Genomic DNA, 26569 nt, shown 5'->3' on the forward strand with positions numbered 1-26569 from the left:
TGAAGCCTCCCTCAGGTGCTGAGGGACTTGCTTTCCTCTCTCTTTCCTTCCCATCATCTCCTACCCCTCCCCTCCAGACATGGATACTCAGGACACTTCTCAGCTAAGCCTCCCCAGCCACATCTCTAGCCAGGCTTACCTTGATGGTCCTTCCTTTCCTGGGCCTTTGTTCCTCCAGCCCTCGCACCCTGGCCTCAGCCTGACCAGGATGGCTGGGGAGAGGAGGGGGGATGTCCCACTCCTGATGCCTCAGACCTGCTGTCTCTGCCGCCCCTGCCTCCTAGCGGGTGGGCTGGCGCTGGCCCAGGAATGCACTTTGTTTCCTGGTTGAGCAATGTCACTGTGCTGTGGGGGATAGTGGGGGCAGGAAAAGGCGCCCACAGCCCTCCCCATCCCACAAGGCAGCTGTGGGAACGGGCCTACTAGAGAGCCTGTCCAGGCTGACCAGAAGCTTGGGACAGAGCCCAGCAGTCTGTGTCACTGAATGGGTATGGTTTCTCTGCTATACCAGGAGGTGTAGAGAGGCCTGGGGAGGGCAGTGCTCAGCTGGGAAGGAAGATAGAGGACATACGGGGTGGGGGGGCATGGGGGCTTTGTGAGTAGGAGTCCAGCCTGTGGCCCCTGCACCCTGTGCCCCTGTGAGCCTGGTCAAGAGGGGACTCAAAGGGTCCCCTCTCCCCCAGCAGCCTCCCTGTTGGACACCCTGAGGTCTGGGCAAGGGAGGGCCTAGGCCAGTGTCCCCAGGAGAGGAGGCACTGTCACCACAGACACAGGGAAGCAGACACATTGCCAGGGAAGGGCAGAGAGGCAGATGGGAGGGCAGCCTTACTCTCTGGAGGCCCATGGTGGCATTTCTAGGACAGCGGGCCCCAGGGGTAGTGGGTGCCAAGGGCTGGATGCAGGCCCTGTCTGCATTCCTCACATAGATGTCTTGTACTCCTGGGTGTTTGATGCAGATTGGGAAGCTGAACCCCTTCCTAGCACCCTTGTTCCCTGGCTAGGCTGTGGCTGAGCTGGGACTTGAACCCGGGTCCTGAGTGACATCGCCTTAGGTCCTCCCTCCCTTTGTCTCTGGCCCCCTTCAGCCCTACCTTTGTGTCCCAAACATCTCCACTGTCCTCTGACTCTGAGGATACTAGGGCAAGCTGTTGCTGGGCAGGGTCACGCCAAGAAGGCAGGAGTCGGGGTGCCACTCTGGCCCCCTTGTCTCTCTGAGCCTGATCCAGGGGAGGGGACTGGGCAGGCAGGCCTGAACCCTGCTGTCCTGGCTTTGCTGGGAACTGGAGAATGGCCGTGGGGGCTCTGGGCATCCTGCACCCCAGCTGTCTTGTGGGCAGTAGGCGCCAAGTCCTCAAGCACGTGGGTTGGGATAGCCCTGGGGAGGAGGGGTGTTTGTATCATCAAGGCTTGCAGGGGGCAGGCTGCAGGAATGAGGGAGTTAACGGCGGTTGCTTTCTCCTTTCTGGAAGGAAAACTCCCCACAAACGCCCTGGTCCCTGGCGTCCCGCCAGGGCCAAGAACAGGGACTGAAAACTGGAAGTTCAGGCGCGTGGCCAGCTCTGCCTCTCATAGCAAGCGTTAGAGTCGGGCAGCAGCCCTGCCATCGCCAGCTGTCCGTCCATACACCCACCTGTCCTCTGGGTGCCTCTGTTCGTTGGTAAACCTGTCTGTCCACTGTCTGTAATCCCGTCTCTGTCCAACCTTCTCTTACTATCTTTTGTCCAGCTATCTGGACTGTCAATCCATTTGTTTGTCTGTCTCTGGCCTCCATCTATTTGTTCACCTGTCCAATCACCTGTGAGTCTATCTGCCCATCTTGTTCATTCATCCACCCATCTGTCTGTCTACCTGCCTTCTCTCTCCACCCTGGACCTCAGAGCCATGGCCCAGGGACGCAGGGCCACGGTCAGCATGGTACTTCTGGGATTGGGGCTGGCCCTAGCCATCATCGTGCCCGCCGTGGTCCTCTCTCGCCACCATGCCCACTGCGGCTCCCAGGCCTTTGCCCACGCTGCGGTCGCCGCTGACTCCAAGGTCTGCTCGGAGATTGGACGGTGAGTAAGAGGTGGGTGGGAGCTGGGTGGCTCTCAGTGGCTGGCTCCTCCTGGACACTTTGTGACCCGTGGTGAGAGTGTGGAGAAGGTGCATGTGTGTGTGCACTGGTGGTGGGGGTCACGTGAGTTTGGAGTCCAGCAAGGAGGCAGCCCCAGGACCCTTGCATAGAGCAGGAGAAAAGTGTGCGCAGAGGACAGAAGGGGGCTTGGGGATATTGACAGAGGTGGTGTGTGAGTCTATTCTAGCTCCAGGCCTCGGGAAGCCCCGAGAGGGGACTGCCACAGTGTCCCTGGTCTGGCCTGGGCTGACCCTGATGACTGGCACTGGCCCTTCAGAGAAGCCACACAATTGTCTAAGGCTGGGGTTTTCTTCCAGAAGTATGGGTGAGTCCTGGCTTGCCAGGGTGCACTCAGTGCTGCCTGGGGCCAGTCTCTCACCCTGACCCAGGATCTAGGAAATCTGCCCTTGCTGGCACCATGTCCCCCACAGCCTCCCCTTCTGATGTCAGGGCCTGGGCCCAGCCAGTGACTGTTTGATGTCTGGGGCCGGGGCAAGGTGGGTGGTGGAGAGGGGGCCTGCATTTCCTATTCTTTTCCAGGAAGCCTAGCTCATGAGAGGCTTCCAGTGCCCACCGGAGCAGAACATAGCAGGACGCCCCTCCTGGCCCTTGGCCCCCAGCCCGGGCCTGTAAGAAAGAAGCCTGAGAAATCATTCCCTCCCTGCTGGCCGGGTCTGCTTCCCGGAATATCTGCCTCACGGATCACTGTCAGGATCAGAAATACATTATAAACCAAGGGGACAGTCCCAGCACAAGGGGGAGCACGGCCGAGTCCTGGCCCAGCCACTGCTGGGCAGGTGGTGTTCTGGGCTGTCTTTGTTCTGGCTTCACCTTTCCTGTATGCTTTATCCTTCTGTTGCATTAACTTGCCTTTTCCTTCCTTCCTTCCTTCTTTTGTCTGTCTGTCTGTGCATCTGTTCATCTGTCTCTGGTCCTCTGACCTGGTCCTCTGGGCTGTTCTCAGGGCTTTCTGTCTCCTTCAGGGCTCCTTCTATGATGACAGTGGCTGAGGGTGGCAGCTCAGCGACAAGTGGGGAACAGGCTGTTTGGTCTCCCCAGGGGACTTCCAGGTGATGGGAGGGGAGTGAACCTCCCCTCCCCCATGCTCTGGAGAACATACAGAGGTGTTGTGCCCACCTGAACCATAGCTGTAGTTGCAAACCAGGCAGGGGCTTCAGGCCCCAGAGACCAGTGCTGGGGACATGGTCCCCAGGAGTGAGAGCCGCTGCCACATTTCTTTGAGGGGGTTTGGGCCCACTGTGTCTCCCCTTGGAGAGGTTCTTGTCTTGTGGTTCTCTGTGGAATGTCCTGCTGTGCATGTGTGAGGGTTTGCGGTTGGGGTCTCTGCTCTTGAGCCCAAGATCTTCCCTGCAAGTCTCCTTGGTGAGGAGGGCGGATGTGGTTTCTCCCCGGTGTTTTGTGTACTTGTCAAACAGCACTCTCAACTTCCTGTTCTTGTTTTAAGAAGCCAGGAGTGGGAGGGAGCCTGGAGCTGGCCCCAGCTTCTGTGGAACAGGGGGTCAAGAGACCCTGGCTGGGCTGGGGTCCTCCTGGCCAAGATTCCCCTTTGAGGGCTCCTGGCCATGTTGCTGCAGGCTCTGAAGGGAGCTGCCTGCCTGAAGCCCACTCTCCTTCCTCCCTGCTGTCTCCAGCTTCCCCACCGCCATCTCCTTTTAGCAGCAGGCCTCCCAGACCCGAACTCCTCCTAGCCTACCGTGCCAGGTCTGTTCCTTTGGGGCCATGATTTCTGCAGCCAGGGCCCCTGGGTGAGGGGTCTTAAAGTTGGCATGAGTAGAGACCCAGCACCATCAGTAATGGGTAAATAGACACATGGTGACAGTAAGGTTCCTTTCTCTCTAGTCTGTCATCTTCCAGCCTTGTGGCCCAGTGTGTTAGGCTTGCATGCAAACTGGGTGTTCTGAGGCTCTGAGCAAGGGAGAGTCTAGGGAGACTGCATGAACTTCAGGGTAGTGTTGGCTTTTCGGCTTTGTGACATATAGCTGCCACTCAGAAATACCTGCCCTCCCACAGGATCCTCGGTGGGAAGATTCATTGCTTTTCCCAGAATCCAGTGGGATTCATTGCTGCACTTGATTATAAAGAAACTAGGCCTGCACAGGAGGGAGCTTCCTGGTGTCACAGAGGGAGGAGGCCTCTGCAGGGATGGAAACTGTCCTGGGCTGCTGGAAGGGTGGGGTCTTCTCAGAATCCTCCACCCCTGCCCTGGATTCCAATGTCTGCCTAGCTCCTAGCCAGCCTGTAAAGGTCAGAGCTTTACTGATAAAGGGAGTAGTCGTAGAAGAGGATGGTGGGGTCCAGAGCACTCACCTTTTAGGGCACTGGAGTCTGGGCTAGCGCTGGGCTGTGGAGGTGGGGACAGGGATGGGCCTCTGAGAGCTGGGTCTTACCAGCTGCTCCGACCCATCCAGGGATCTGTGGGTTTCACTCTCAGCACAGGGGAGAGCAGAAACTCTGGCAGGCTCTTGCGGCCTTTGAGCCTCTGTGAAATGAGACTCATGCTGGCACTTGCCCCCTTAAGGGCAGGCATGAAGCTTGCCTGGCCCATAGGAGATGCTCCCTTGATGGCAGCAGTCTGACCACTGTTACCGTAGATTGGATTGGATGTGGGTTGGCATCTCAGGGTTAGGAGTAGGACCCAGGGTCCGAGCAGGGGACCCCACTGTGGAGTAGGCTCATAGCTCCTTCCCCTCCCAGCCCCTGTGGCCCTAGTGGTTCTCTGGACTCCTGGCCAGCTCACCGGGAAATTACTGCATTTCCTTCCCTCAGGGCTGTGGCTGTGGAAAGAACTTGTTTGCCTGGGCAGTGTGCACCTGCATGTGTGAACATGCACATCTGGGGGTTTGTGATAGCAGTGATGGTGACAGCAGCCTCTCAGTTCCTCGAAGCCAAACATGTTCAAAATGCATGATAGTTCTGCACTCTAGCTCTCTACTGGTGAGAACTGCTCCCGCTCACAGGCTCCGGGAGCCCGGCTGGCTCAATTGGTAGAGCATGGGAATCTTGCTCTCAGAGTTGTGAGTTGGAGACCCACGTTGGGTGTAGAATATACTTAAAAAAAAAAAAAAAAAAAAAAAAAAAAGAGCCAGGCTCAGGGAGGTTGAGTTATGTGTCCAGTATCATGTAACTGGTGAGTGGGAACTCCAGCCCAGGTGGCCTGAGCCCTGGCCATTATGCCTGTGGACATGGTTGTGTACAGAGTACAACTCAGTGGGCCTTACGGGTGCAAGAATGCTTCTCTTCCCAAAAGGTGCTTCATCAAATAGGAATGAGCAGCACCTACCATCTGCCAGCCATTGTGCTGGGGCCACAGTGGTAACCCAGATGTTCAAAGTCCTTGCCTTTGTGGTGGGTGAGACAGACAATGAACAAACCCATGCCTAATGCTGAGGGTTGGAAGTAATTCTTGGTCATCTGAACATCCTCTTTTATGAAGTTTCTGTTAAAATCTTCTGCCTATTTTCCTATCAGGTTGTTCTTCAAATGTATTTTCTGTGTTACCAAGACAAATAATTTTTCTGTCTTTTAAGATATACAATGACTGTTAAGCCACCCTTGCATCCCTGGAAGAACCCCATTTGTTCATGATTTTAATATCATTTTTATTTAGTTTGCTAACTGTTTTTAAAAGTTAAAAGCCCCACCCACCATGGGGCTTAAACTTACGACCCAGAGATTAGGAGTGGCATACTCTACCAACTGAGTCAGCCAGTCACCTCTGATTTGTTAACATTTTGTTTAGGATATTTGTCTTTATGTTTATGAGAGATGCTGGTCTGTATTTTTCCTTTCTTATAATGTCCTTGCCAGGTTTTGGTATCAAAGTTATAGTGGCCTCATAAAAAGAGCTGGGAAGGGTTCTCTTTTTTCTATGCTCTAGGAGACAAGGTTTTGTTGTTTTTTGCTTTTTTTTTGTTAATTTTTTTAATGTTTATTTTTGAGAGAGGGAGACAGAACACAAGCAGGGGAGGGGCAAAGAGAGAGGGAGACACAGAATCTGAAGCAGGCTCCAGGCTCCAAAGTGTCAGCACAGAGCCCGACGTGGGGCTTTCAAACTCACAGTCTGCGAGATCATGACCTGAGCCAAAGTCAGATGCTTAACCAACTGAGCCACCCAGGCGCCCCTGTTGTTTTTTAAGATTGATGTTATTTTCTCTGTCTTTTTTAATGTTTCTTTATTTTGAGAGAGAGAGAGAGGAGAGAGAATGAGAACCAATGGGGGAGGGGAAGAGAGAGGGAAACAGAGGATCTGAAGTGGTCTCTGTGCTGACAGCAGAGAGCCCAATGCAGAGCTAGAACTCACGAAACCCGAGATCATGACCTGAGCCAAAGTCGGACGCTCAGCTGACTGAGACACCCAGGCGCCCAAGTTATTTTCTCTTTAAATGCTTGGAAAAATGTACTGGTTAAGGCTTTTGAGCTGGAGTTATTTGTGTATGTGTGTAAAGGTGTTAAACAATGGATTCTAAGTCCACCTGCCTTCAGCAGAGCAGGGACCTCAGGTCTGGGTTCCGCTCGGCCCATCTCCTGATAGCTGCCAGCAAGATGTGTGGGGGCGCCTTCAGCCATGCAGTCTGCCACGGCTGAGACCCAGACCATCACCAACCATGTGAAACCACTACTGGAAGAGCAGGAAAAGAACAAGTTTGCTACTTTTAAGGCTGTGGAGTTCAGGAGCCAGGTGGTCATGGGGAGGAAATACTTCATCAAGGTTCAAGTTGATGATGATGAGTTTGTGCACATTTGAGTATTTGAAAGTCTCCCACAGGAAAACAAGCCCTTGGCCTGGTCCAACTATCAGACCCACAAAGCCAGACATGATGAGCTGGCATATTTCTAGTTCCCATTTTGAATAGGGCCTGTCTGTGTGGTTCTGTCCTCTGTGAATGTGTCTGGGGTCATGAACAATGCGATTTCTACACTGGGCCACTTGAGGGTAGAGGGAGATGTCATGCACCTCTCCTAAGTTTCATTAGGAGAGACAAAGTCAACACAATCAATGATCTTAACTACTTTCAAAGAGGACTTGTATTCTCTTTAAATGTATATTTTTAAATCTTTACAAACTTAAAAATAAATAAATACATAAACAAATACATAAATAATGGATTCTATTTCTTTCTTTTAGAGATTTTATTTTTAAGTAATCTGTACATCCAACTTGGGGTTCAAACTCATGACCCTGAGATCAAGAGTTCCATGCTCTGCAGACTGAACTACCCAGGCACCCCAATAATGGATTCTATTTCTTTAATAAATATAAGACTATCACATTTTTATTTCTTCTTGTATCCATTTTAGTTAATTCTTTGCAAGGGATTTGTTCAGTTTATGCAAATTGTCACCTTTATTGACAGACAGTTGGTCAATACCATTTTCTTACTACCTTTTTAATGTCTGTTGGGTCTGTAGTGAGTCCTCTTTCATTCCTGGTATTGGTGATTAGTGTTTTCTCTCTTTGTTCTTGACCAATCTTGATAGGGGTTTTATCAATTTTAGTGTCTTTTTGAAGAATCAACTTTAGTGTTGTTGATTTTCTTTATTATACATTTATAACTTTTTACACTAGTTTCTATTTTTATCTTGATTCTTCTACTTCTGTTGAGTTTGAGTTGCTTTTCAAAAAAACTCATCTTGAGATACACAAATTATAAGATGGGTACGTAGGTTATTGATTTTTAAACTCTTTTCTGATACATGAAAGCTATCATTTTCCCTCAAAGTTTGGCTTAGATGCATTTCACAAGTTTTTTGCTGTTGTTGTGGCTATTCTCCCCCTAAATGTTTATATTTTTATTTTGAAAAATTTTAAATCCACAGAAAAATGGAAAGAATGCCCATTTAGGTTCACCAATTGTTGAACCACTTAGGTTCATCAATTGTTAATATTTCACCTTGTTTTCTTTTTCTCACTCCATGTATTATCTATTTATCTATTTTTATTAATTTTTAAAATCTTTATTAATTTTTGAGAGAGAGAGAGAAACAGAGTGCGAGCAGGGGAGGGGCAGAGTGAGAGAGAGACACAGAATCTGAAGCAGGCTCCGGACACTGAGCTGTCAGCACAGAGCCCGATGTGGGGCTTGAACTCACGAACCGCAAGATCGTGACCTGCGCCGAAGTAGGATGCCCAAATGACTGAACCATCCAGGTGCCCCAATCTATCTATATGTTTTTAAAAGTAAGTTGCTTTAATCATGGCACTTTATCCCTAACTACTTAAGTATATATCTACTAAGAATAAGATATTCTCCTATATAACACCGATACCATTTTCACGCTCAAGAAAATTTGATACCTCATCCAGTTCAAATTTTCCCAGTTGATCCAATAATTCTATCATCTATTTTCTTCCTTCCCTCCTATCTATCATCTATCATCTATCATCTATCTTCTACTTATTTATCTCTTTACATCCAGTATCCAATCAGTGATTATCATGTTTCTTTAGTCTTCTTTAATCTAGAACTTCCCCCTGCTTCTTTATTTTTATTTTATTTATTTATTTATTTTAGAGGAGAGAGTGTGTGAGTGGGGGAGAGGGGTTGGGGTGGGGGGAGAGAGAGAGAGAGACAGGAGGGGGGAGAAAAATCTTAAGCAGGTTCCACACTTATGAAGCCTGATGCGGGGCTTTATCTCACAACCCTGGGATCATGATCTGAGCCAAAATCAAGAGTTGGTCACTCAACCAAATGAGCCACCCAGGTGCCCCTTCTCTGCCTCTTTAAAAGAAATGAACAAACAATTGATCTTCTATGATATTAACGTTTTTAAGGAAGCCAGTCCAGTTGTATCACAGTCTTGTTTCACAATCTTGGTTTGTCTAGTATTGTCTATTGTCTATTATTTCTTTCTTTTAATTTTTAAAGTTTTTTGATATTTATTTTTGAGGGGGGGGGAGGGGTCAGAGAGAGAGAAGAGGATACAGAAGATCCGAAGTGGGTTCTGTGATGACAGCAGAGACCCCCAATGCAGGCCTCGAGCTCATGAGTCATGAGATCATGATCTGAGCTGAAGTCGGATGCTTAACCGATTGAGCCACCCAGGCGCTCCTCTAATTATTTCTTCATGATCAGATCCAGGTTAAACACAAAGGATCTCCTATCATTGGTGATACTAAGTTGGATCACATCATAAAAGTGGTATCTTCCAGATCTCTCCACTGTAAGGGGTAGTTCCCTATTAAATAAGTAACATATGGTTTGATACTTTGAGACCAGGCGAGTATCCTTTTATTAAACAACACTTGACCCCATGTTTTAGCATCTATTTTGGTCCTTGTCTGAATAAATAAATTTGTGTTGCAAAAAGGTGATTTCTAAACCTGTCGTTTTTTCAACATTCATTAGCTGGCATTCTTTTATAAAGGAGATCCCCTCTTACCCAACCTAGATGTTCTTGAGTATCACTATTGACTCAAGGATTGTCTTTTTAATGACTTTTTTAATTAAAAACTTTTTTTCCAATGTTTATTTATTTTTGAAAGAGAGAGAGAGCAAGTGGGGGAGGGGCAGAGAGAAGGAGACACAGAATCCAAAGCAGGCTGATGGCTCTGAGCTGTCAGCACAGAGCCCGACATGGGGCTCCAACCAGGAGCCATGAGATCATGACCTGAGCCAAAGTCGGACGCCTACCTGACTGAGCCACCCAGGCACCCCTCAAGGATTGTCTTAATTCAATATGTTATAATCCAACATTGTTATTGTTTTTGATGCCCAAACTGTTACAGATTTGACCAAAGAGAGCCCCTTTAAGCCTGCAACTATGTTCTTTTACACAAATCCATTAGTCTTAGAAAATTTTCTTGTCTTCTAGCCCAAAATGTTCCAGGATCTGCTTGTATATCCCCTCAGCCAGATCTGAAATCAGGAATTAGTAGATTATGGTATTTCAGAAACCAAGATTTAAGTGCTAGGAGTGTTCACTGATATAGGGAAGCCATTGCTTCTATGATGTGTCAATGCATAGAACCAGAAGAAACATACAAATGTCATGAGTCTGTACTGAGACCTCCAGTTCAGATCCACCATGATAGGCTTCTTCTCATTTTCCTCTCGTCTGTGTGTCTCCTCTACCATGGTAAGAGAAGTTCCCATCAAATATATTTACTTACTCATTCTATCCCCAAGTACTCACAAAATAGTCTCCAAGTTAATTCAATAGTATCACTCAATGAATCTAAGTAAAGTTTGAGATCTCTTTGCATGGTTTTGTTGTTGTGTTTGTCTTTAGCATATATCCCACAAAAGATGTATGGTACAATTAAATTTTTTTCCTATGTGATTATCAGTTCAATATACGTTAGCTTAATTTTTTTTCAGTTCATATTCAATGTTAGGGTTTCCTTTTTCATCCTTTTTGTTTTAATTTTATTTTTGAATACAAGTCAAAACTATGTAAAAAGATATCCTCAAAGATCTCATTCACCTTACCTTCATTCTGTTCCTATTCAGTCTTTTAGAGGGAATCATTTTCATTTGTCTCTGATTTATTTTTCCTGGTTTTTTTTAAATTTATATATCTCCTTCTCATTTTCTTTTTCTTTTTTTGCTATTATGTCTGGTTTGTTTGTTTGTTTGTTTTTTGCAAAACAAGAAAATATATCACTTACTTTCTCTTTTTGGCATAGCTTTTACTTTTTGTTTTTTACTTTTTTTTTTAATGTTTATTTATTTTTGAGACAGAGAGAGACAGAGCATGAACGGGGGAGGATCAGAGAGAGGGAGACACAGAATCTGAAACAGGCTCCAGGCTCTGAGCTGTCAGCACAGAGCCCGACGCGGGGCTCGAACTCACGGACCGCGAGATCGTGACCTGAGCCGAAGTCGGCCGCTTAACTGACTGAGCCACCCAGGCGCCCCTGGCATAGCTTTTAATATCAAGAGGCTTGTATTTTTGCTCTAATGGTTATTATATTTCTGTTGGTATCTTTATTGTATGTTGTATATTATATGTAATTACAATATTAGATATATAAATATGATACTTGTAGTTCTCCTACTTTTTTGGGGATATTCTCTATTTGCTCCTCTGATGGTTAAACTAGGCTATGGTGCCCAGTAATTTGGTCAAATATTAGTCTAGATGTTGCTCTCAAGGTATTTTATAGATGTGATTAACATTTCATTCAGTTGACTTTAAAACAGATCATCCCGAAACCTGGGTGGGCCATGGCCAATCAGTTGAAGACCGGAACTACAAAAACAGGTTTCTGGGAAAAGAATCTGTAACATAAAAATCCTGAGTTTCCATCCCTCTGACCTGCCCTGCAGATTTTGAACTTGCCAGCCTCTGCAATAACATGAACCGATTCCTCAAAATAAAAATCTTTATGTCTATCCTACTGGACTGATAGAATTCCCTACCATGGGTAATACTGAAATTACCTGGAAACCTCTTCTCCCCCCTGTTTTTTATCTCTCCCAAGATAGGATCTGAAGGGATATGGGATATCTTCTTACTCTTAGTTAATACCTATCATTCTATCAAGCCTTATTCTATTTCTTATACAGCCTCTTTCTTCTCACTCCCATCTTCCTTTTTGTATCCACACAATAGGCCTCACCATCCATAACAGCTTTAGCTGTTTCTACCACTTTTTAAGCTAATTTTCTCTCTTCCCACCAAATGAGTTTTCTGTCCACAGAATCATTAAAAGGAAATTTTTCATTGGTTCATTTAATCCATCTACGCATCCAACTTCATGTGTAAGAACACAGGCACATTTACTTTTATCAATACCGGGGTGGTCTGTAAACCAACGAGTATTTTTTTAATGTTTATTTATTTCTGAGAGAGAGAGAAAGGGAGAGAGAGAGAGAGAGAGAGAGAGAGAGAGAGAGGAGGAGAGGGGCAGAGAGAGAGGGGGACAGAAGATTCCAAGTAGGCTTTGTGCTGACAGCCAAGAGCCTGATGCGGGGCTCGAACTCACCAACTATGAGATCATGGCCTGAGCTATAAAGTCAGGCGCTTAACCAACTGAGCCATCCAGATGCCTCCAAAGAGTTTTTTCTTTTAAATGGTCGTTTGACTGGCCCATAAGTAAAAGACAACAGTCATGTCCTCAAAACCATATCTCCAATCCATTTTTTATGGTTGTGCTGTACCTACATCTTCAGAACCAGAGCCATTAAGTTGCTGTACTAATTCCATTACAACCATCATTTTTAGTTTTAGGTCTACATGTAAATATATATTTAATTCTTACTCCCACTCATGTCCAAGTCTTTCCAGTTATTTTGGTTCTGAAGTATGCTTTTTATTAGATTCTTCAGGAAGGGTTCTTGGGGAAAATATTCGCTGAGTTCTTGCATGTTTATTTTTTTTTTCTTCCAAGTCTTTATTTAGATTCAAGTCAGTTAACATATGGTATAATGCTGGTCTCAGAAGTAGAATTTAAGGATTCATAACTTAAATATACCGCCTAGTGCTCACTACAAGTGCCCTCCTTAACGTCTATCACTCATTTAGCTCCCCCACCTACCTTTCCTCCAGCAATGCTCAGTTTGTTCTCTATAATTGAGTCTCATGGTCTGCCTCCCTCTCTGTTTTTATCTTATTTTATTTTTCCTTCCCTTCTCCTATGTTCATCTGTTTTGCTTCTTAAATTCCACGTATGAGTGAAATCATATGATCTTTGTCTTTTTCTTTAAAAAAAATTTTTTTTTAACGTTTATTTATTTTTGAGAGCCAGAGAGAGACAACATGAGCAGGGGAAGGGCAGAGAGAGAGGGAGAGACAGAATCTGAAGCAGGTTCCAGGCTCTGAGCTGTCAGCACAGAGCCCGACGCGGGGCTCGAACTCACGAACCATGAGATCATGACCTGAGCCGAAGTGGACGCTTAACTGACTAAGCCACCCAGGCACCCGGTTTTTGTCTTTTTCTGACTGACTTATTTCGTTTGGCATAATACACTCTAGTTCCACCTATGTCGTTGCAAATGACAAGATTTCATTCTTTTTGATCACCAAGTAATATTTCCATTGTGTGTATATATACACCACATCTTCTTTATCCATTCATCAGGGCTTTATTCATTCATTGGGCTCTTTCCATAATTTGGCTATTGCTGATAGTGCTGCTATAAACATTTTTGTTGTCTGATTGCTGAGGCTAGGACTTCCAGTACTATCTTGAACAACAGCGGTGACAGTGGACATCCGTGTTGTAGTCCTGACCTTGGGGAAAAAGCTCTCAGTTTTTCCCCCTTGAGGACGATATTAGCTGTGGGTCTTTCATATATGGCCTTTATGATGTTGAGGTATGTTCCATCTATTCCTACTTTTTTGAGGGTTTTTATCAAGATTGGATGCTGTATTTTGTCGAAAGCTTTTTCTTCATCTATTGAGGGGATAATGTGGTTCTTATCCTTTCTTGTACTAATGTGGTGTGTCACATTGGTTGATCTGTGAATATTGAATTACCGCTACAGCCCAGGAATAAACCCCACTTGATCATGGTGAATAATTCTTTTAATGTACTGTTGGAGTCAATCTGCTAGTATCTTGCTGAGAATTTTTGCATTCGTGTTCATCGGGGATATTGGTCTATAATTCTCCTTGTCTGGTCCTTGTCATTATAATTGGTCCTTGTCTGGTTTTGGAATCAAGCTAATGAAGTTTTCCTTTATATTTTTTAGAACAGTTTCAGAAGAATAGGTATTAATTCTTCTTTAAATGTCTGATAGAATTCCCCTGGGAAGTCATCTGGCCCTGGACACTTGTTTGTTGGGAGACTTTTGATTACTGATTCAGTTTCTTTGCTGATTATGGGTCGGTTCAAATTTCTCTTTCTTCCTGTTTCGGTTTTGTTTGTTTATATGTTTCTAGGAATGTATCCACTTCTTCTCAGATTGCCCAATTTGTTTATATATAATTGCTCATAATATTCTAATTGTATTTCTGTGGTGTTGATTGTGATCTCTCTTCTTAAATTTTGTGATTTTATTTATTTGGGTCCTTTCTCTTCATCTTAAGTCTGGCTAGGAGTTTATCAAATTTTTTTTTTTAATTTTTTTTTTCAACTTTTTTTTCAACTTTTTTTTTTTTTTTTGGGACAGAGAGAGACAGAGCATGAACGGGGGAGGGGCAGAGAGAGAGGGAGACACAGAATCGGAAACAGGCTCCAGGCTCCGAGCCATCAGCCCAGAGCCCGACGCGGGGCTCGAACTCACGGACCGCGAGATCGTGACCTGGCTGAAGTCCGACGCTTAACCGACTGCGCCACCCAGGCGCCCCAGGAGTTTATCAATTTTGCTAATTCTTTCTTTCCTTCCTTCTTTCTTTCTTTTGTTTTATTTATTTATTTTTTTTAATGTTTATTTAGTTTTTGAGAGAGACAGAGCACTAGTGGTGGAGGGGCAGAGAGAGAGGGAGACACAGAATTGGAAGCAGGCTCCAGGCTCTGAGCTGCCAGCACAGAGCCCGACACAGGGCTCAAACCCATAAACCGTGAGATCATGACCTGAGCTGAAGCTGGACACTCAATTGAGTGAGCCACCCAGGCACCCCACTAATTCTTTCAAAGAATCAGCTCCTAATTTCAATCTGTTCTGTTTCTTTTTATTTCTATATCATTTATTTCTGCTCTAATCTTTATTATTTCCTTCTTCTGCTGGTTTTAGGCTTGATTTGCTGTTCTTTTTCCAGTTCCTTAGATGTAAGACTAGGTTGTGTATTTTAGACATTTCTTGCTTCTTGACGAAGACCTGTATTGCTGCACACTTCCCTCTTATGACCACCTTTGCTGTGTCCCAAGGTTTTATTTTTTTTAATTTTTAAAAAAAAATTTTTTTTTTCAACGTTTTTTAATTTATTTTTGGGACAGAGAGAGACAGAGCATGAACGGGGGAGGGGCAGAGAGAGAGGGAGACACAGAATCGGAAACAGGCTCCAGGCTCCGAGCCATCAGCCCAGAGCCTGACGCGGGGCTCGAACTCACGGACCGCGAGATCGTGACCTGGCTGAAGTCGGATGCTTAACCGACTGCGCCACCCAGGCGCCCCATCAAGGTTTTAGAATGTTGTATTTTCATTTTCATTTTCTTCTATGTATTTTCAAATTTCTTCTTTAATTTCCTGGTTAACCCATTCATTCTTTAGTAGGATGTTCTTTAACCTCCATGTATTTGTGGTCTTTCCAAATTTTTTCTTGTGGTTGACTTCAAGTTTCATAGCATTGTGGTCTGAAAATATGCATGGTATGCACTGGTTGAGACTTGATTTGTAACCCAGTATGTGATCTATTTTGGAGAATGTTCCGTGTGCACTCAAAAAGAATGTGTATTCTGCTGCTTTAGGATGAAATTCTCTAAATATATCTGTTAAGTCCATCTGGTCCAGTGTGTCATTCAAAGCCATTGTTTCCTTGTTGAACTTCTGCTTAGATATATCTATTGCTATAAGTGGGGTTTTAAAGTCCCCTACTATTATTGCATTATTATCAATGAGTTTCTTTAAGTTTCTTATTAATTGATTTATATACTTGGCTTCTTCCAAATTGGGGGCATAAATATTCATGATTGTTAGCTCTTCTTACTGGATAGACCCCTTTACTGTGATATAATCTCTTTTTGCAGTCTTTGTTTTAAAATCTAGTTTGTCTGATATAAGTAGGCGACTCTAGCTTTCTTTTGATGTCCATTAGCATAATAAATGGTTCTCCATCCCCTCCCTTTCTATCTGGAGGTGACTTTGGGTCTAAAATGAGTCTTTTGTAAGCAACATATCAATGGGGCTTGTTTTTTTAATACATTCTGATACCCTATGTTTTGATTGGAGCATTTAGTCTATTTACATTTAGAGTAATTGTTGATATATATTAATTTAGTGCCATTGTATTACCTATAAAGTAATAGTTCCTGTAGATTGTCTCTGTTCCCTTCTAGTCTTTGTCGATTTGGTCTCTCTTTCCCACTGAAAGGGTCCCCTTTAATATTTCTTGCAGGGCTGGTTTAGCGGTCATGAACTCCTTTAGGTTTTGCTTGTCTTGGAAACTCCTTACTCTCCTTCTATTCTGAGTAACAACCTTGCTGGATAAAGTATTCTTGGCTGCCTATTTTTCCCACTTAGCACATTTAACATGTAACGCCACTCCCTTCTGGCCTGTCAAGTCTGTGGACAGGTCTGCTGCAAACCTTATGTATCTGCCCTTTTAGGTTAAGGACCTTTTGTCCTTAGCTTTCAGAATTCTCTTTGTCAAGTTTCACTGTGATATGTCTTGGTGTTGGCATGCTTTTGTTGATTTTGAGGGGAGTTTTCTGTGCCTCTTGGACTTGAATGCCTGTTTCTTTCCCCAGACTAGGGAAGTTCTCAGCTATAATTTGTTCAAATAAACCTTCTGTCACTTTTTCCTGCTCTTCTGGGACTCTTATGATAGGGATATTATTGTGCTTTATAGAACCACTCAATTCCCTAAGTCTATATTTGTGATCTAATAGTGTGATCTAATAATAGTGTTTTTTCCCTCTTCTTTTCAGATTCATTATTTCCCATAATTTAATCTTTTATATCACCTATCCATTCCTCTGCTTCTTCCATCCTCATTGTGAGGATCCAGTCAATTTTGCATCTCAGTTACAGCATTTTTTAATTGGGCCTGACTAGTTTTTAGGTCTTTTGTCTCTGCAGCAAGAGTTTCTCTGGTGTCTTCTATGCTTTCAAGCCCAGATAGTATTCTTATGATTGTAGTTCTAAATTCTTGTTCAGGTATATTGGTTATATCTGTTTCTGAGTACGTCCCTGGCTGTGGTTTCTTTTTTCTTTCTTTTGGGGAGAATTTCTCCTTCTTGTCATTTTGTCTAGCTTTTTGCCTTTTGTGTGTTATGAAAACTTGTTATTTTTCCTGTTCTTGAGAGTAATGCTCTATAAGAAGAGGTCATACACTGTCCAGGAACTGCCATGTCAGGAAGTGTTTCTGGTGTATGCTGTGTGCACTCTGCTGTTGTGATTTGTCTGCTCTTTTCTCCACATCAGCCCTCTGCAGAGCTCTTCCTTGGTTGCAGTGGGGAGTGTTTGGACCTTTGACTAGGTGTGCTTTGATTTGTTAAAATAAACCTGTTTTTTTTTTGAAAGACTGTTCCAAAAAAAGAGAAAGGAAAAGGAACAAAAAACCCAAACAAGCAAACAAACAGACCAAAAACTATATGCCTGATTCCAAAGAAAAAAAAGAAGGAAGGAAGGAAGGAAGGAAGGAAGGAAGGAAGGAAAGAAGGAGGGAAGGAAGGAAGGAAAGAAGGAAAGAAGGAAGGAAGGAAGGAAGGAAGGAAGGAAGGAAGAAAAAAGCCTGGTCCTATTTCCATCAGAACTGAAGCTGATGCTCTGGAGCACTCTATGATCAGTAGACTTGGTACATGTGTGGGGCTTGTGTTGGTCCTCTTGAGGAGAGGCCCACTGTGCTGGCTCAGTCAGACCTGCCCTAGTGAAGGTGCACCTGCAGGGCACAGCAGGGTGGGTTTTGGTGTAAGCAGCTCCAGCCTCCACTGGGAGTGTTCTGTTGCTTGCTGAAGTCCAACAGTGCAGGTGGGTGAGGGAAGATGGCATCACTCTGCTCTCTTATCGCAGGGTAGAGAAGCTGGTGTCCACGCTGTTCAGGTAGCCCTCACAGACAAGTGAACAATCTCCCCTCCTGTGTTCCAGGCTTCCTTCAGATCTCCCAGTGAAACCCAGGGGATCCCTACACCATGCTGTCCATTCCTGGGCTTCTGCCTTCCTTCTCCACAGGAGCACCACTGCCTGCCCAGATCTACTCCATTGAATGGCACAGACTTCTAAATGCTCAGATTTTGAGCTCCACTGTTTGCAAAAACTTCCGATAATCAGTTCCTCTTGATTCTCCAGTCAATGGTTTCAGGGAAGAAGTATTTTTCTTGTGTGGGCCTGATGTGCTGTTCTCTCTTCCCTTCTCTCCTCTCCATGAAAGGGGCTCCCTTCTCACCTCGGCACCATGGCTTTTCTCTCCCCCAGTTCATATCTCAGCATCTTGTACCTGTCACGTTCTCTCCCTCTAATTGGGCAGGTTGTTCTCTTAATCCTCAGATTGATTTCATAGGTGTTCAAAATGATTTGATGTTAATCTAGCTGTGTTTGAGGGATGAGGCAAGCCTGGGGTCCCCCTACTACTCTGCCATCTTAACTCTTTCCCTCTTGCACGTTTGTAACAGTTTGTGACCTTTGTAGGTGATGGTCAGTTTAGATGGATATAAAATCTTTGGTTCACGTTTTCTTTCCTTGAATGTGTTGATTATAACACTTCACCATCCCTGGAACAAAGCATTGGTGTTGAAAAGTCTGATGACAATCTTTCTTTCTCTTCTAGAAGAGTCTTTTTATCTATATTCCCAAATAATTATTAATTGTTATTAAAGTCCAAAAGGTTTATTAGAATATATCTCAGTGTTGGCTATTCTGAATTGATTTTCCCACATAGTGGAGTGCCTTTTTCAATACAGAGTAAATTTTGTGGGTTTTTTTTCCTTTTAAATTATGAAAGTTATCTTGAATTATAGTATTTATTACTTATTCTGTCCCATAGATTTGGCTTTCTGCTTTGGGACTCCTATTATGTTTGTGTTTGATCTTCTTTGCCTGTCTTTTGTATTTTAAAATCTCTTTTTCATTTCTTTTTGATTTAAAAATTTCTCCCCTTTTTATCTTCTCTTTCTTTTTAAAAAGTGTTTATTTTTGAAAGAGAGAGAGAGAGAACACAAGAAGGGGAGGGGAAGAGAGAGAGGGAGAGAGAGAATCTCAAGCAGGCTCCATGCTGCCAGAGCAGAGCCTGACATGGGGCTCGAACCCATGAACTGTGAGATCATGACCTGAGCTGAAATCAAGTGTCAGACACTCAACCAACTGAGCCACCCAGGTGCCCCATCTTTTAAAAAAAACTTTTAATGTTTATTTACTTTGAGAGAGAGAGAGGGAGAGAAAAGAGAGAGAGAGAGAGAGAGAGAGAGAGAATGAGCAAGTGGGGAGAGGCAGAGAGGGGAGAGAAAAATCTCAAGCAGGTTCCACACTGTCAGTGCAGAGCCTGATGCGGGGCTCCATCCCACAAACTGTGAGATCATGATCTGAGCTGAAATTGAGTCAGATGCTTAACCAAATGAGCCACCCAAGTGACCCTCATCTTCTCTTTCTTTTAAGGAACCTCTGTAGGCATTTGCCCTGTGTTTGTGCTTAGCCTTCATTTCAGGGAATTTTTTCTTTTATGTTTTATTCTTTCTTGAGTTCTATAATTTTGTTTTTTAAGTCATCTTTTCTAGTCTCTTCATTTGCAGTTTTTCTAATTCTGATGTATGCTGTCCCTTCGTTGCTTCTATAACTCTTTTAATTTATTTTGGCGCATTTTGAAATATTAAGTTGCCATTTACATCTGCTTTGTAGGCTCGTCTTTTTAGCATGCCTCCATGGATCATTATGCTGTTCCTTATTATCTTTTTTTCTTATAACAATTCTGTATGGGGTATGACTTCAACATGTTTTATTATCCATGGTAAAGCAAAATGAATTTTCCTGTACTTTTAGGCTGGAAGGCAGGTCAAACTAGCTTTTATTACTTCATAGCTCTTGAATTCCTTCTGCTGTTTTCACAAAATGATTGGAAAAATATATGTGGTCTCCTACTTATTGACAACTGTTTTCTCTTTCTTTTGCCTCTGTGGTTCCTGTCCTGTTCAATTTGCTTCTACTACAGTAGCCTCTCATCAGGGCAGGGCTCTCTGCCCTGGAGGAGGGTGTTGGTTTATTCATTTTGAGAGTTCTAGGACCCAGAACTCTTTAGCACCATGTCTTCTCTTGGTTACTTTTCACTCACCCATAAGCTGGAGACTGCCTAACACAATCTGTAACACTCATCTGAGTGAAGGTTTTCACATTGATCTCTTCCCTCTGAGACCCTGTGGGGGATGTGGAAGTTCTTCAGACCCATTGCCTTCCCTTTCCTTCCTCCCATATGATGGCTGATAACCCAAGTTCTGATGTATAGTATTTTCACTGCACTTGGTTTGAAACACTTTCTAATCTCCGTTGTAATGTCTTCTTTGTTCTGTGAGCTGTTTAATAGTGTTTTTCTTGGTTTCCAAATATGTGGGGATTTTCTAAGTCATTTGTATGATTTCAGTTCTTTGAAACTTGTGAGGCTTGCTTTAAGGTCCAGAATATAATCTGTTTATATAAATATTCTATGTGTTCTTGAATGTGTATTCAACTGCATGATTTCTGAGTACATCACTTTGTATGTGTCAGTTTAGTCATTTTATTACAGTGGTGTCATTCAAATTGTCTACAGCCTTACAGATTTTTATCCTACTTATTCTATAAGTTTCTGACCTGCCTCCCACCCTAAAAGTTTCTACCATGTGTATTTGTCTCTTTCTTTTTGTTCTGCCAATTTTTGCTTTGCATTTTTAAACTAAGTGTACATGCATTCAGATTCTTATGTCTTCATGTTGAATTGAGCTTTTATAATAATAATGTATCCCTATTATCTCGAATAATATCTATCTTCTTAAAATCTACTTTGTCCAGGGGCACCTGGGTGGTTCAGTCGGTTAAGCGTCCGACTTCAGCTCAGGTCATGATCTCGCGGTCCGTGAGTTCGAGCCCCGCGTCAGGCTCTGGGCTGATGGCTCAGAGCCTGGAGCCTGCTTCCGATTCTGTGTCTCCCTCTCTCTCTGCCCCTCCCCCGTTTATGCTCTGTCTCTCTCTGTCCCAAAAATAAGTAAATGTTAAAAAAATTGTTTTAAAAAATCTACTTTGTCTGAAATGAATATAGTTATAAATGTTAGCGTTTGCATGATTTTTTTTGTTTTATCCCAATGCCTTTTAATCTATTTTCTATATGTTCTATAGTTTTCCCCCTCTGTACTTAGATTTGGATATTTTGTTTGTTTGTTTGTTTTTAATATATTTTTTTAACGTTTATTTATTTTTGAGACAGAGAGAGACAGAGCATGAACAGGGGAGGGTCAGAGAGAGGGAGACACAGAATCTGAAACAGGCTCCAGGCTCTGAGCTGTCAGCACAGAGCCCGACGCGGGGCTCGAACTCATGGACCGCGAGATCATGACCTGAGCCAAAGTTGGCCGCTTAACCGACTGAGCTACCCAGGCGCCCCAGATTTGGATATTTTGTATTGAATTAATCTTTTTTAAAAATTTGTGCCCAACCTGTTGCTAATTTACTATTAGCATTGAGCTCCTAATTCCATGTATTATAGTTGCCAGTTCTCTGGTGAAATTCTTAATCTTGTTTTTTATACCCTTCAATGTACTGTGGTCTGACAGTTTTCATAATCTGGAGATCCCATGGGTCTTTCTTCATTGTGCTTTCTCTTGGGCTTTGTTTATGCTGTCTTACTGCCTTGTTTGCTTGGCTATTTTAAATTTAGCATTTGGGGAATGTGTTAAAAATTATTAAAAATAATTTTTAGAAATAATCTGAGGCCCAGGATATCATCTTAATCCAGTTTGATTAACAGCAAGGACTTGAAGCTTGGGCCACTGGGCTCGTCAAGGCTGACCCATTTCTCGTTTTACTTCCAGAGCAAGGACCCATCTCCAAGTGTGATTCACCAGCATACCCAACCCCCAGCCACACTAGGGTGTCAAAAGCATTGTGTGGCTTCTTGGCCACTTCTTCCAGGACCAGCAAACATCTTTCTCTCTCTAGGCTCCTCTTTCTCTAGGCCTGTATTTCTTCCCAGCTTGTGATGTCTTTAAGCAGATGTTTTCTATTTGTCTGGATTTTCTAGTGGTCTGTAGGAAGTTTGGTCTGAATTATTTAGTTTCCTGTTGTGGGGATGTCTGAGTTACATTTTGACAGGTAATTTTGTTAAATATGTAGGGGTTGGGGGGAGGTAGAGGCAGGGGGCCAAGTAAGAGATGTTGCAATAGCCCAGGTGAGAGATGCTGGTAGCTTGGATCTGGGGATGAAAGAAAGTGAACAATCATGAAGGACTCCAGCATTCATGGCCAGCACAAAGGTGTGAATGGTTGTGTCCTTTCGAAGATAGTGAAGGTAGGAAGGGAGCCATTTGGCGGGACAAGAGGTGGTAGGAAAATGCAGTTTAGGTCATGTTAAGAGTGAAATGCCTCAAATAAAAACTTAAGAAACAAACAAAACAAACAAAAAAGGGTGAAATGCCTCTTAGACACCCAGAGGAGGTATATTGTGGATGACTGTGGATGTGACTGGAGTTTAGGGGAGAGGACTGAGCTGGAGATAAAATTTAAGGATCATCAGGGTGGAGGTTGCAATTTAAGGTCTGAGCCTAGATCAGCTCGTCTGGGAGGAGATACAGTGCACAAGGATGGAGGACTGAGCCTGATGCCTTCAGCAATGTGAGGTCAGGGAGGTGGGGGGAAAACCAGAGCATGGTGGTGATGGTGGTGGTGGTGGGAAGGTGTCTTCTGGAAGGTGAGTATAGAAAGCACTTCCAGAGTCAGGAAGCAATGGGTCGGGTGAGATGAGGTTTTTGTAATGGGAATTAAAAAAAAAAAAAAAAAAAAGGTTTTACAGTTTGTCTTTTGTTTTTGCTTATGGTGTTTTCTTCTTACTAAGCATTTGTGTTTCTCTGTGTCTGGATGTGACTGTATTTTATGTGTCCCTTTCCCATTCCAAGATTGCAGATGTCCATATGGTAGCCATGTGTGCCCATGTGTGAGCCCAGAGAAAGGACTCAGAGAAGGGTGTGAGCCCAGAGTGGAGTGGTCAGGCTGAGATGCCTGAGCTGAGGGAGGGTGCTGGGGTCAGAGGCCCAATGTGGTGGAGGAGGGGAACCAGGTCCACTCCCTCTTTGGGCCTTGGTTTCCCCATCTGTAACTGGTTTAAATGCTTGCTTCCTTGAAGTACTGGAGAGGATTCCTGGGTGTTCAGGAAGAGGCAGCCCCCAGTGAACTATACAGGGCTGTACCCTAAGGACAGGGTCATTTCCTTGACACAGGCCAGTCTGACCAGCACCTTGGAGCTTAAGGGCCCACCCCTGGGTGGCCATGGACAGATGTGGAGACTAAGGCCAGAGACCATTCCCATAGACACTGGGGCCCTAGGAGGGGGCTGGGGAACCCAAACCCCTGGTGGCAGGGCAAGAACCTGGGGTCACCTGAAAAAGTCCAGTCTTAAAGGGGTTGGGGCCCGTGTGCCCCCAGCGAGATGGGGAGGGGGGACTTCCCAGGCTGGGCTCCTGGACTGCTGGGAGGGACTGGAGGTCTGGCTCAGGCAAATGAGCCAGGGCTGCTGGAAGGGCCTAGGGAATCATGACAGCAAAATCTTCTTGCAAACTGAGAAGTTCCTTATATATGTCAAGGGGCATTGTAGATGGTATGACAATTTGCCATCTGTAGAGGGCTGTGGACCTGTGAGCAGCTGGACTTGAGGGGCAGCCCAGTGTGGTCTCTGACCTAACCCAGGGTTTGGTGGCAGCAGAAGGTCACCTACCTGTCACCATTCCCTAGTAAATGCCAACCGAGTAAGCCCATGTTGGGAGGCTGGGGCAGGGGAGCCAAGCCTCTTACTGTATGCCGTATCCCCAGAGCCATCCTCCAGCAACATGGCTCACCTGTGGATGCCGCCATTGCGGCTCTGGTCTGCACCGGAGCCGTCAACCCTCAGAGCATGGGGTTGGGCGGAGGGGTCATCTTCACCATCTATAACGCCACCACAGGTGAGTCCGCATGGGGAACCCCGTGGGGAGGATGGGCTTGTCCACAAGTGCTAACAGTGAAGTGCTTGTAAACATCCCCAGCGTTTGCTGAGCTGTCCTGCCCACCCATGCCCCTTCCTGGGTCCTCTTGGTGTCCCTGCCCTTCCCCCCAGCTTGTCTTTGTGAAGACTTCACGGCCATCTCAAATCTTAGCACTGTCAGGGAGGAGGAATTTCCTTTGCCCTTCAAGGTCCTTCTGGCCGGATCAAGAATTAAATTGACCTGAGAGAAATTAATAGGACAAAATCAAATTTAATTTCTGGGGAATCCACACAGACACGGAAATTCCAAAGACAGGCAAAAAGAGCTAAGGAGAAGGGGTAAGGGTCTGGGACTTCAAAAGGAAGGAGTGCAATTCACAGGAAGATAAAGAAGCGTAAATATTTGCTAAACAAATGTGTGTGGGGAGGGGGGGAGGTCCTGGGAAACAATGAGACACAGAAGACTTTGACCAAACAGGCCTTGCAAGGTCCCGTCTACCTACCCTACCTAGTTCATATCCTAATATAGTTGTCTGTGGTGATAGCTGTCCTCCTGGAGCCGGTCCTCTGTGTAAATTCTTTCAGGCAGTAGTGGAGGGGGAGGTAAAAAGCTTTTCTGGATTCTGCTGGGTTTTAATTGCTTTTAACTCACAATCTTCATGCCAGAGTGGCCCATCTTTGGGAAGCCTGCTCTTGGCCCCTACAGCACAGAGGCTAGTTCATGGTACAAAGAGAGAAAGTGAGGCCTAGAGTAGGGCCAGGGCTGTGGCGGGGCAGGGAGGGGGGGTGGTTTGTGTGGGATGAGGCCTGGCAGCTACAGGCGTGCCCCTGAGCACTCACATGCTCTGCCCCAACTCCAGGGAAGGTGGAAGTCATCAATGCCAGGGAGACGGTGCCTGCCAGCTATGTCCCCCGTCTGCTGGACGAGTGTGAGCAGGCCCAGCCACTGGGCACAGGTGAAGCTCTTGGAGGGACCACAGGCTCCCACCCCATCAGGCCACTGGGGCTGACCAAAACACTCCCCTGAAGGGCGTCTTGGACAGGCTCTGACACCCTGGTACCAGGAGATAGCAGCTAGCTATGGAGGTCCTGACCTGCTGGAGTTGGGGGAGGGGCTCTCTGAGTAGGGGGTGGTGATCTAAGCATAGGAACCAGCCTAGCAAAGGCTTGGAGGGTTCAGTGGAGACGGGGTGGTGGGTGGGGTGGGGGTTTCTGGAGCCAGTTTGTGCTGGGCCCTGAGGGAAGGCACTGGGGAGCCATGGGGGTTTGAGCAGAGAGGGTCATGGTCAGGTGTGGGCTCCAGAAAGCTCATTCTGGCTGCCATGCCAAGGGGGCCAAGCTGGAGGGGCAAGGGTGGGGGTGGTGGAGAACCCCTGGGGAAGGCTACAGGGCTGAGGCCAAGGGGGGGGCAGCCTGGGGGCAGGGACACGATGCCACTTGCCTCGTAGGGGCCCAGTGGATTGGAGTGCCCGGGGAACTCCGTGGCTATGCTGAGGCCCACCGTCGCCACGGCCACCTGCCGTGGGCACAGCTGTTCTGGCCCACCATCTCCCTGCTCCGAGGGGACTACCGCATGCCCTTTACCCTCAGTCAGTTCCTGCAGAGTGACTTCCTACGGCCTTCCCTGTACATGACTTCTCTGAGGTGAGCACTTCCCCAGGGAGCCCCAGGGCTCCTGCTCATCTCCTGGGTTCAGGCTCTGGCCCGTCTTTGCCTGGCTCCTACCCCGGTTCTACCTCAGAGCCTCCTCAAACTGGAGGGTTGACCCTATGGTGGTATCAGGGGCCTGAAGGCCAGGAAAGTCAGTACTTTGCAGTTTCAGACTTTCAGGCTCCATGTGGCAGAACCTAATCCGAGTGGCTCAGGCCATATCCACGTGATGGGACTCCAGGGTGTGGATTTGGGCTCTGCCACCGTCCTCTGGCCCCTCTGGGCTGGCAGGAGGGCTTTGGCCACCCCCCTTGCCCACCTTACCAGTCCGCTGACCATGTCTTCCCAGGGGTGTCCCAGGCCCGACTAGGGCACATACACTCCTTAGGCCAGGGTGACGGGTGAGGTGAGAGGCCTCAGCCCCACCCAGTCTTAAAGAAACCATCTCCCCTGATGTCTACACCAGGCCCTCGGACCCCAGACCAGGACTGCCTCCCTGTAGGGTCTCAAAGAACCCACAAGAGCCCCCACAGGAGTGTGGCTGCCTTCCAGGACCCGGCCCCACCCTGAGTCTGCCCCCAATTCCCCAGGCAGCTCTTTTTCAATGGGACAGAACCTCTGAAGGCTCAGGACCCATTCCCATGGCCCGCGTTGGCTGCCACCCTGGAAACCGTGGCCACAGAAGGTGCAGAGGTCTTCTACACAGGGACGCTGGGCCGGACACTGCTGGAGGACATTGCCAATCAAGGTCAGCTGTGCTGAGTTCCCAGAGCCCACAGCTCTGCCTGAGAAGGAGCTGGCTCTGGATGCTAGGAGTGAAGGCAGGCCCTTCCCTAATCCTTGCCGGAGTGTGGACCGCTCCCAGGATTTGGAAAGGCCATGTATCCAGGCCTGCCCGCTGCTGGCCTCCAGGACCCCGTGGTCAGAGTCCTTGAGGAGCAGAGCTCCCAGAAATTAGGGCCAACAGAGGGGAGTTAGTGGTGGCCACAGTGGGCTCCTGGGCCTGGAGCTGTCCACCACCTTCACAGTCTGTCAGAGGCCACCTTGCCTCTCTCACCTTCCCCTTTTCTCCCCACCAACCTGCCTGCCTTCGGCCTCTGTCCACCCATCC

At 46.0% G+C, this 26569-nt stretch overlaps 1 protein-coding gene and 1 pseudogene across 2 annotated transcripts in view; both read left to right on the forward strand.

The window, feature by feature from the left end:
• The first annotated feature begins 1387 nt into the window (after positions 1–1387).
• Positions 1388–26569, forward strand: part of GGT5 (gamma-glutamyltransferase 5) — a 31003-nt gene continuing 5821 nt past the window's right edge. The window contains exons 1-5 of one of the 2 annotated variants that reach the window (XM_058690965.1): positions 1391–2054; positions 23658–23788; positions 24669–24764; positions 25257–25452; positions 26049–26206. In XM_058690965.1, the coding sequence (XP_058546948.1) occupies positions 1882–2054; positions 23658–23788; positions 24669–24764; positions 25257–25452; positions 26049–26206 (754 nt within the window). In that variant the 5' untranslated portion in view covers positions 1391–1881. Of the gene's footprint in view, positions 2055–23657; positions 23789–24668; positions 24765–25256; positions 25453–26048; positions 26207–26569 lie in introns of both variants that reach the window. The other variant, XM_058690966.1, reaches the window with a different exon arrangement.
• LOC131489839 (cystatin-B-like) lies at positions 5305–7665 on the forward strand (annotated as a pseudogene).

Source organism: Neofelis nebulosa, chromosome 11, assembly GCF_028018385.1.
Source record: "Neofelis nebulosa isolate mNeoNeb1 chromosome 11, mNeoNeb1.pri, whole genome shotgun sequence".
In the NCBI taxonomy this organism is placed as follows: Eukaryota; Metazoa; Chordata; class Mammalia; order Carnivora; family Felidae; genus Neofelis; species Neofelis nebulosa.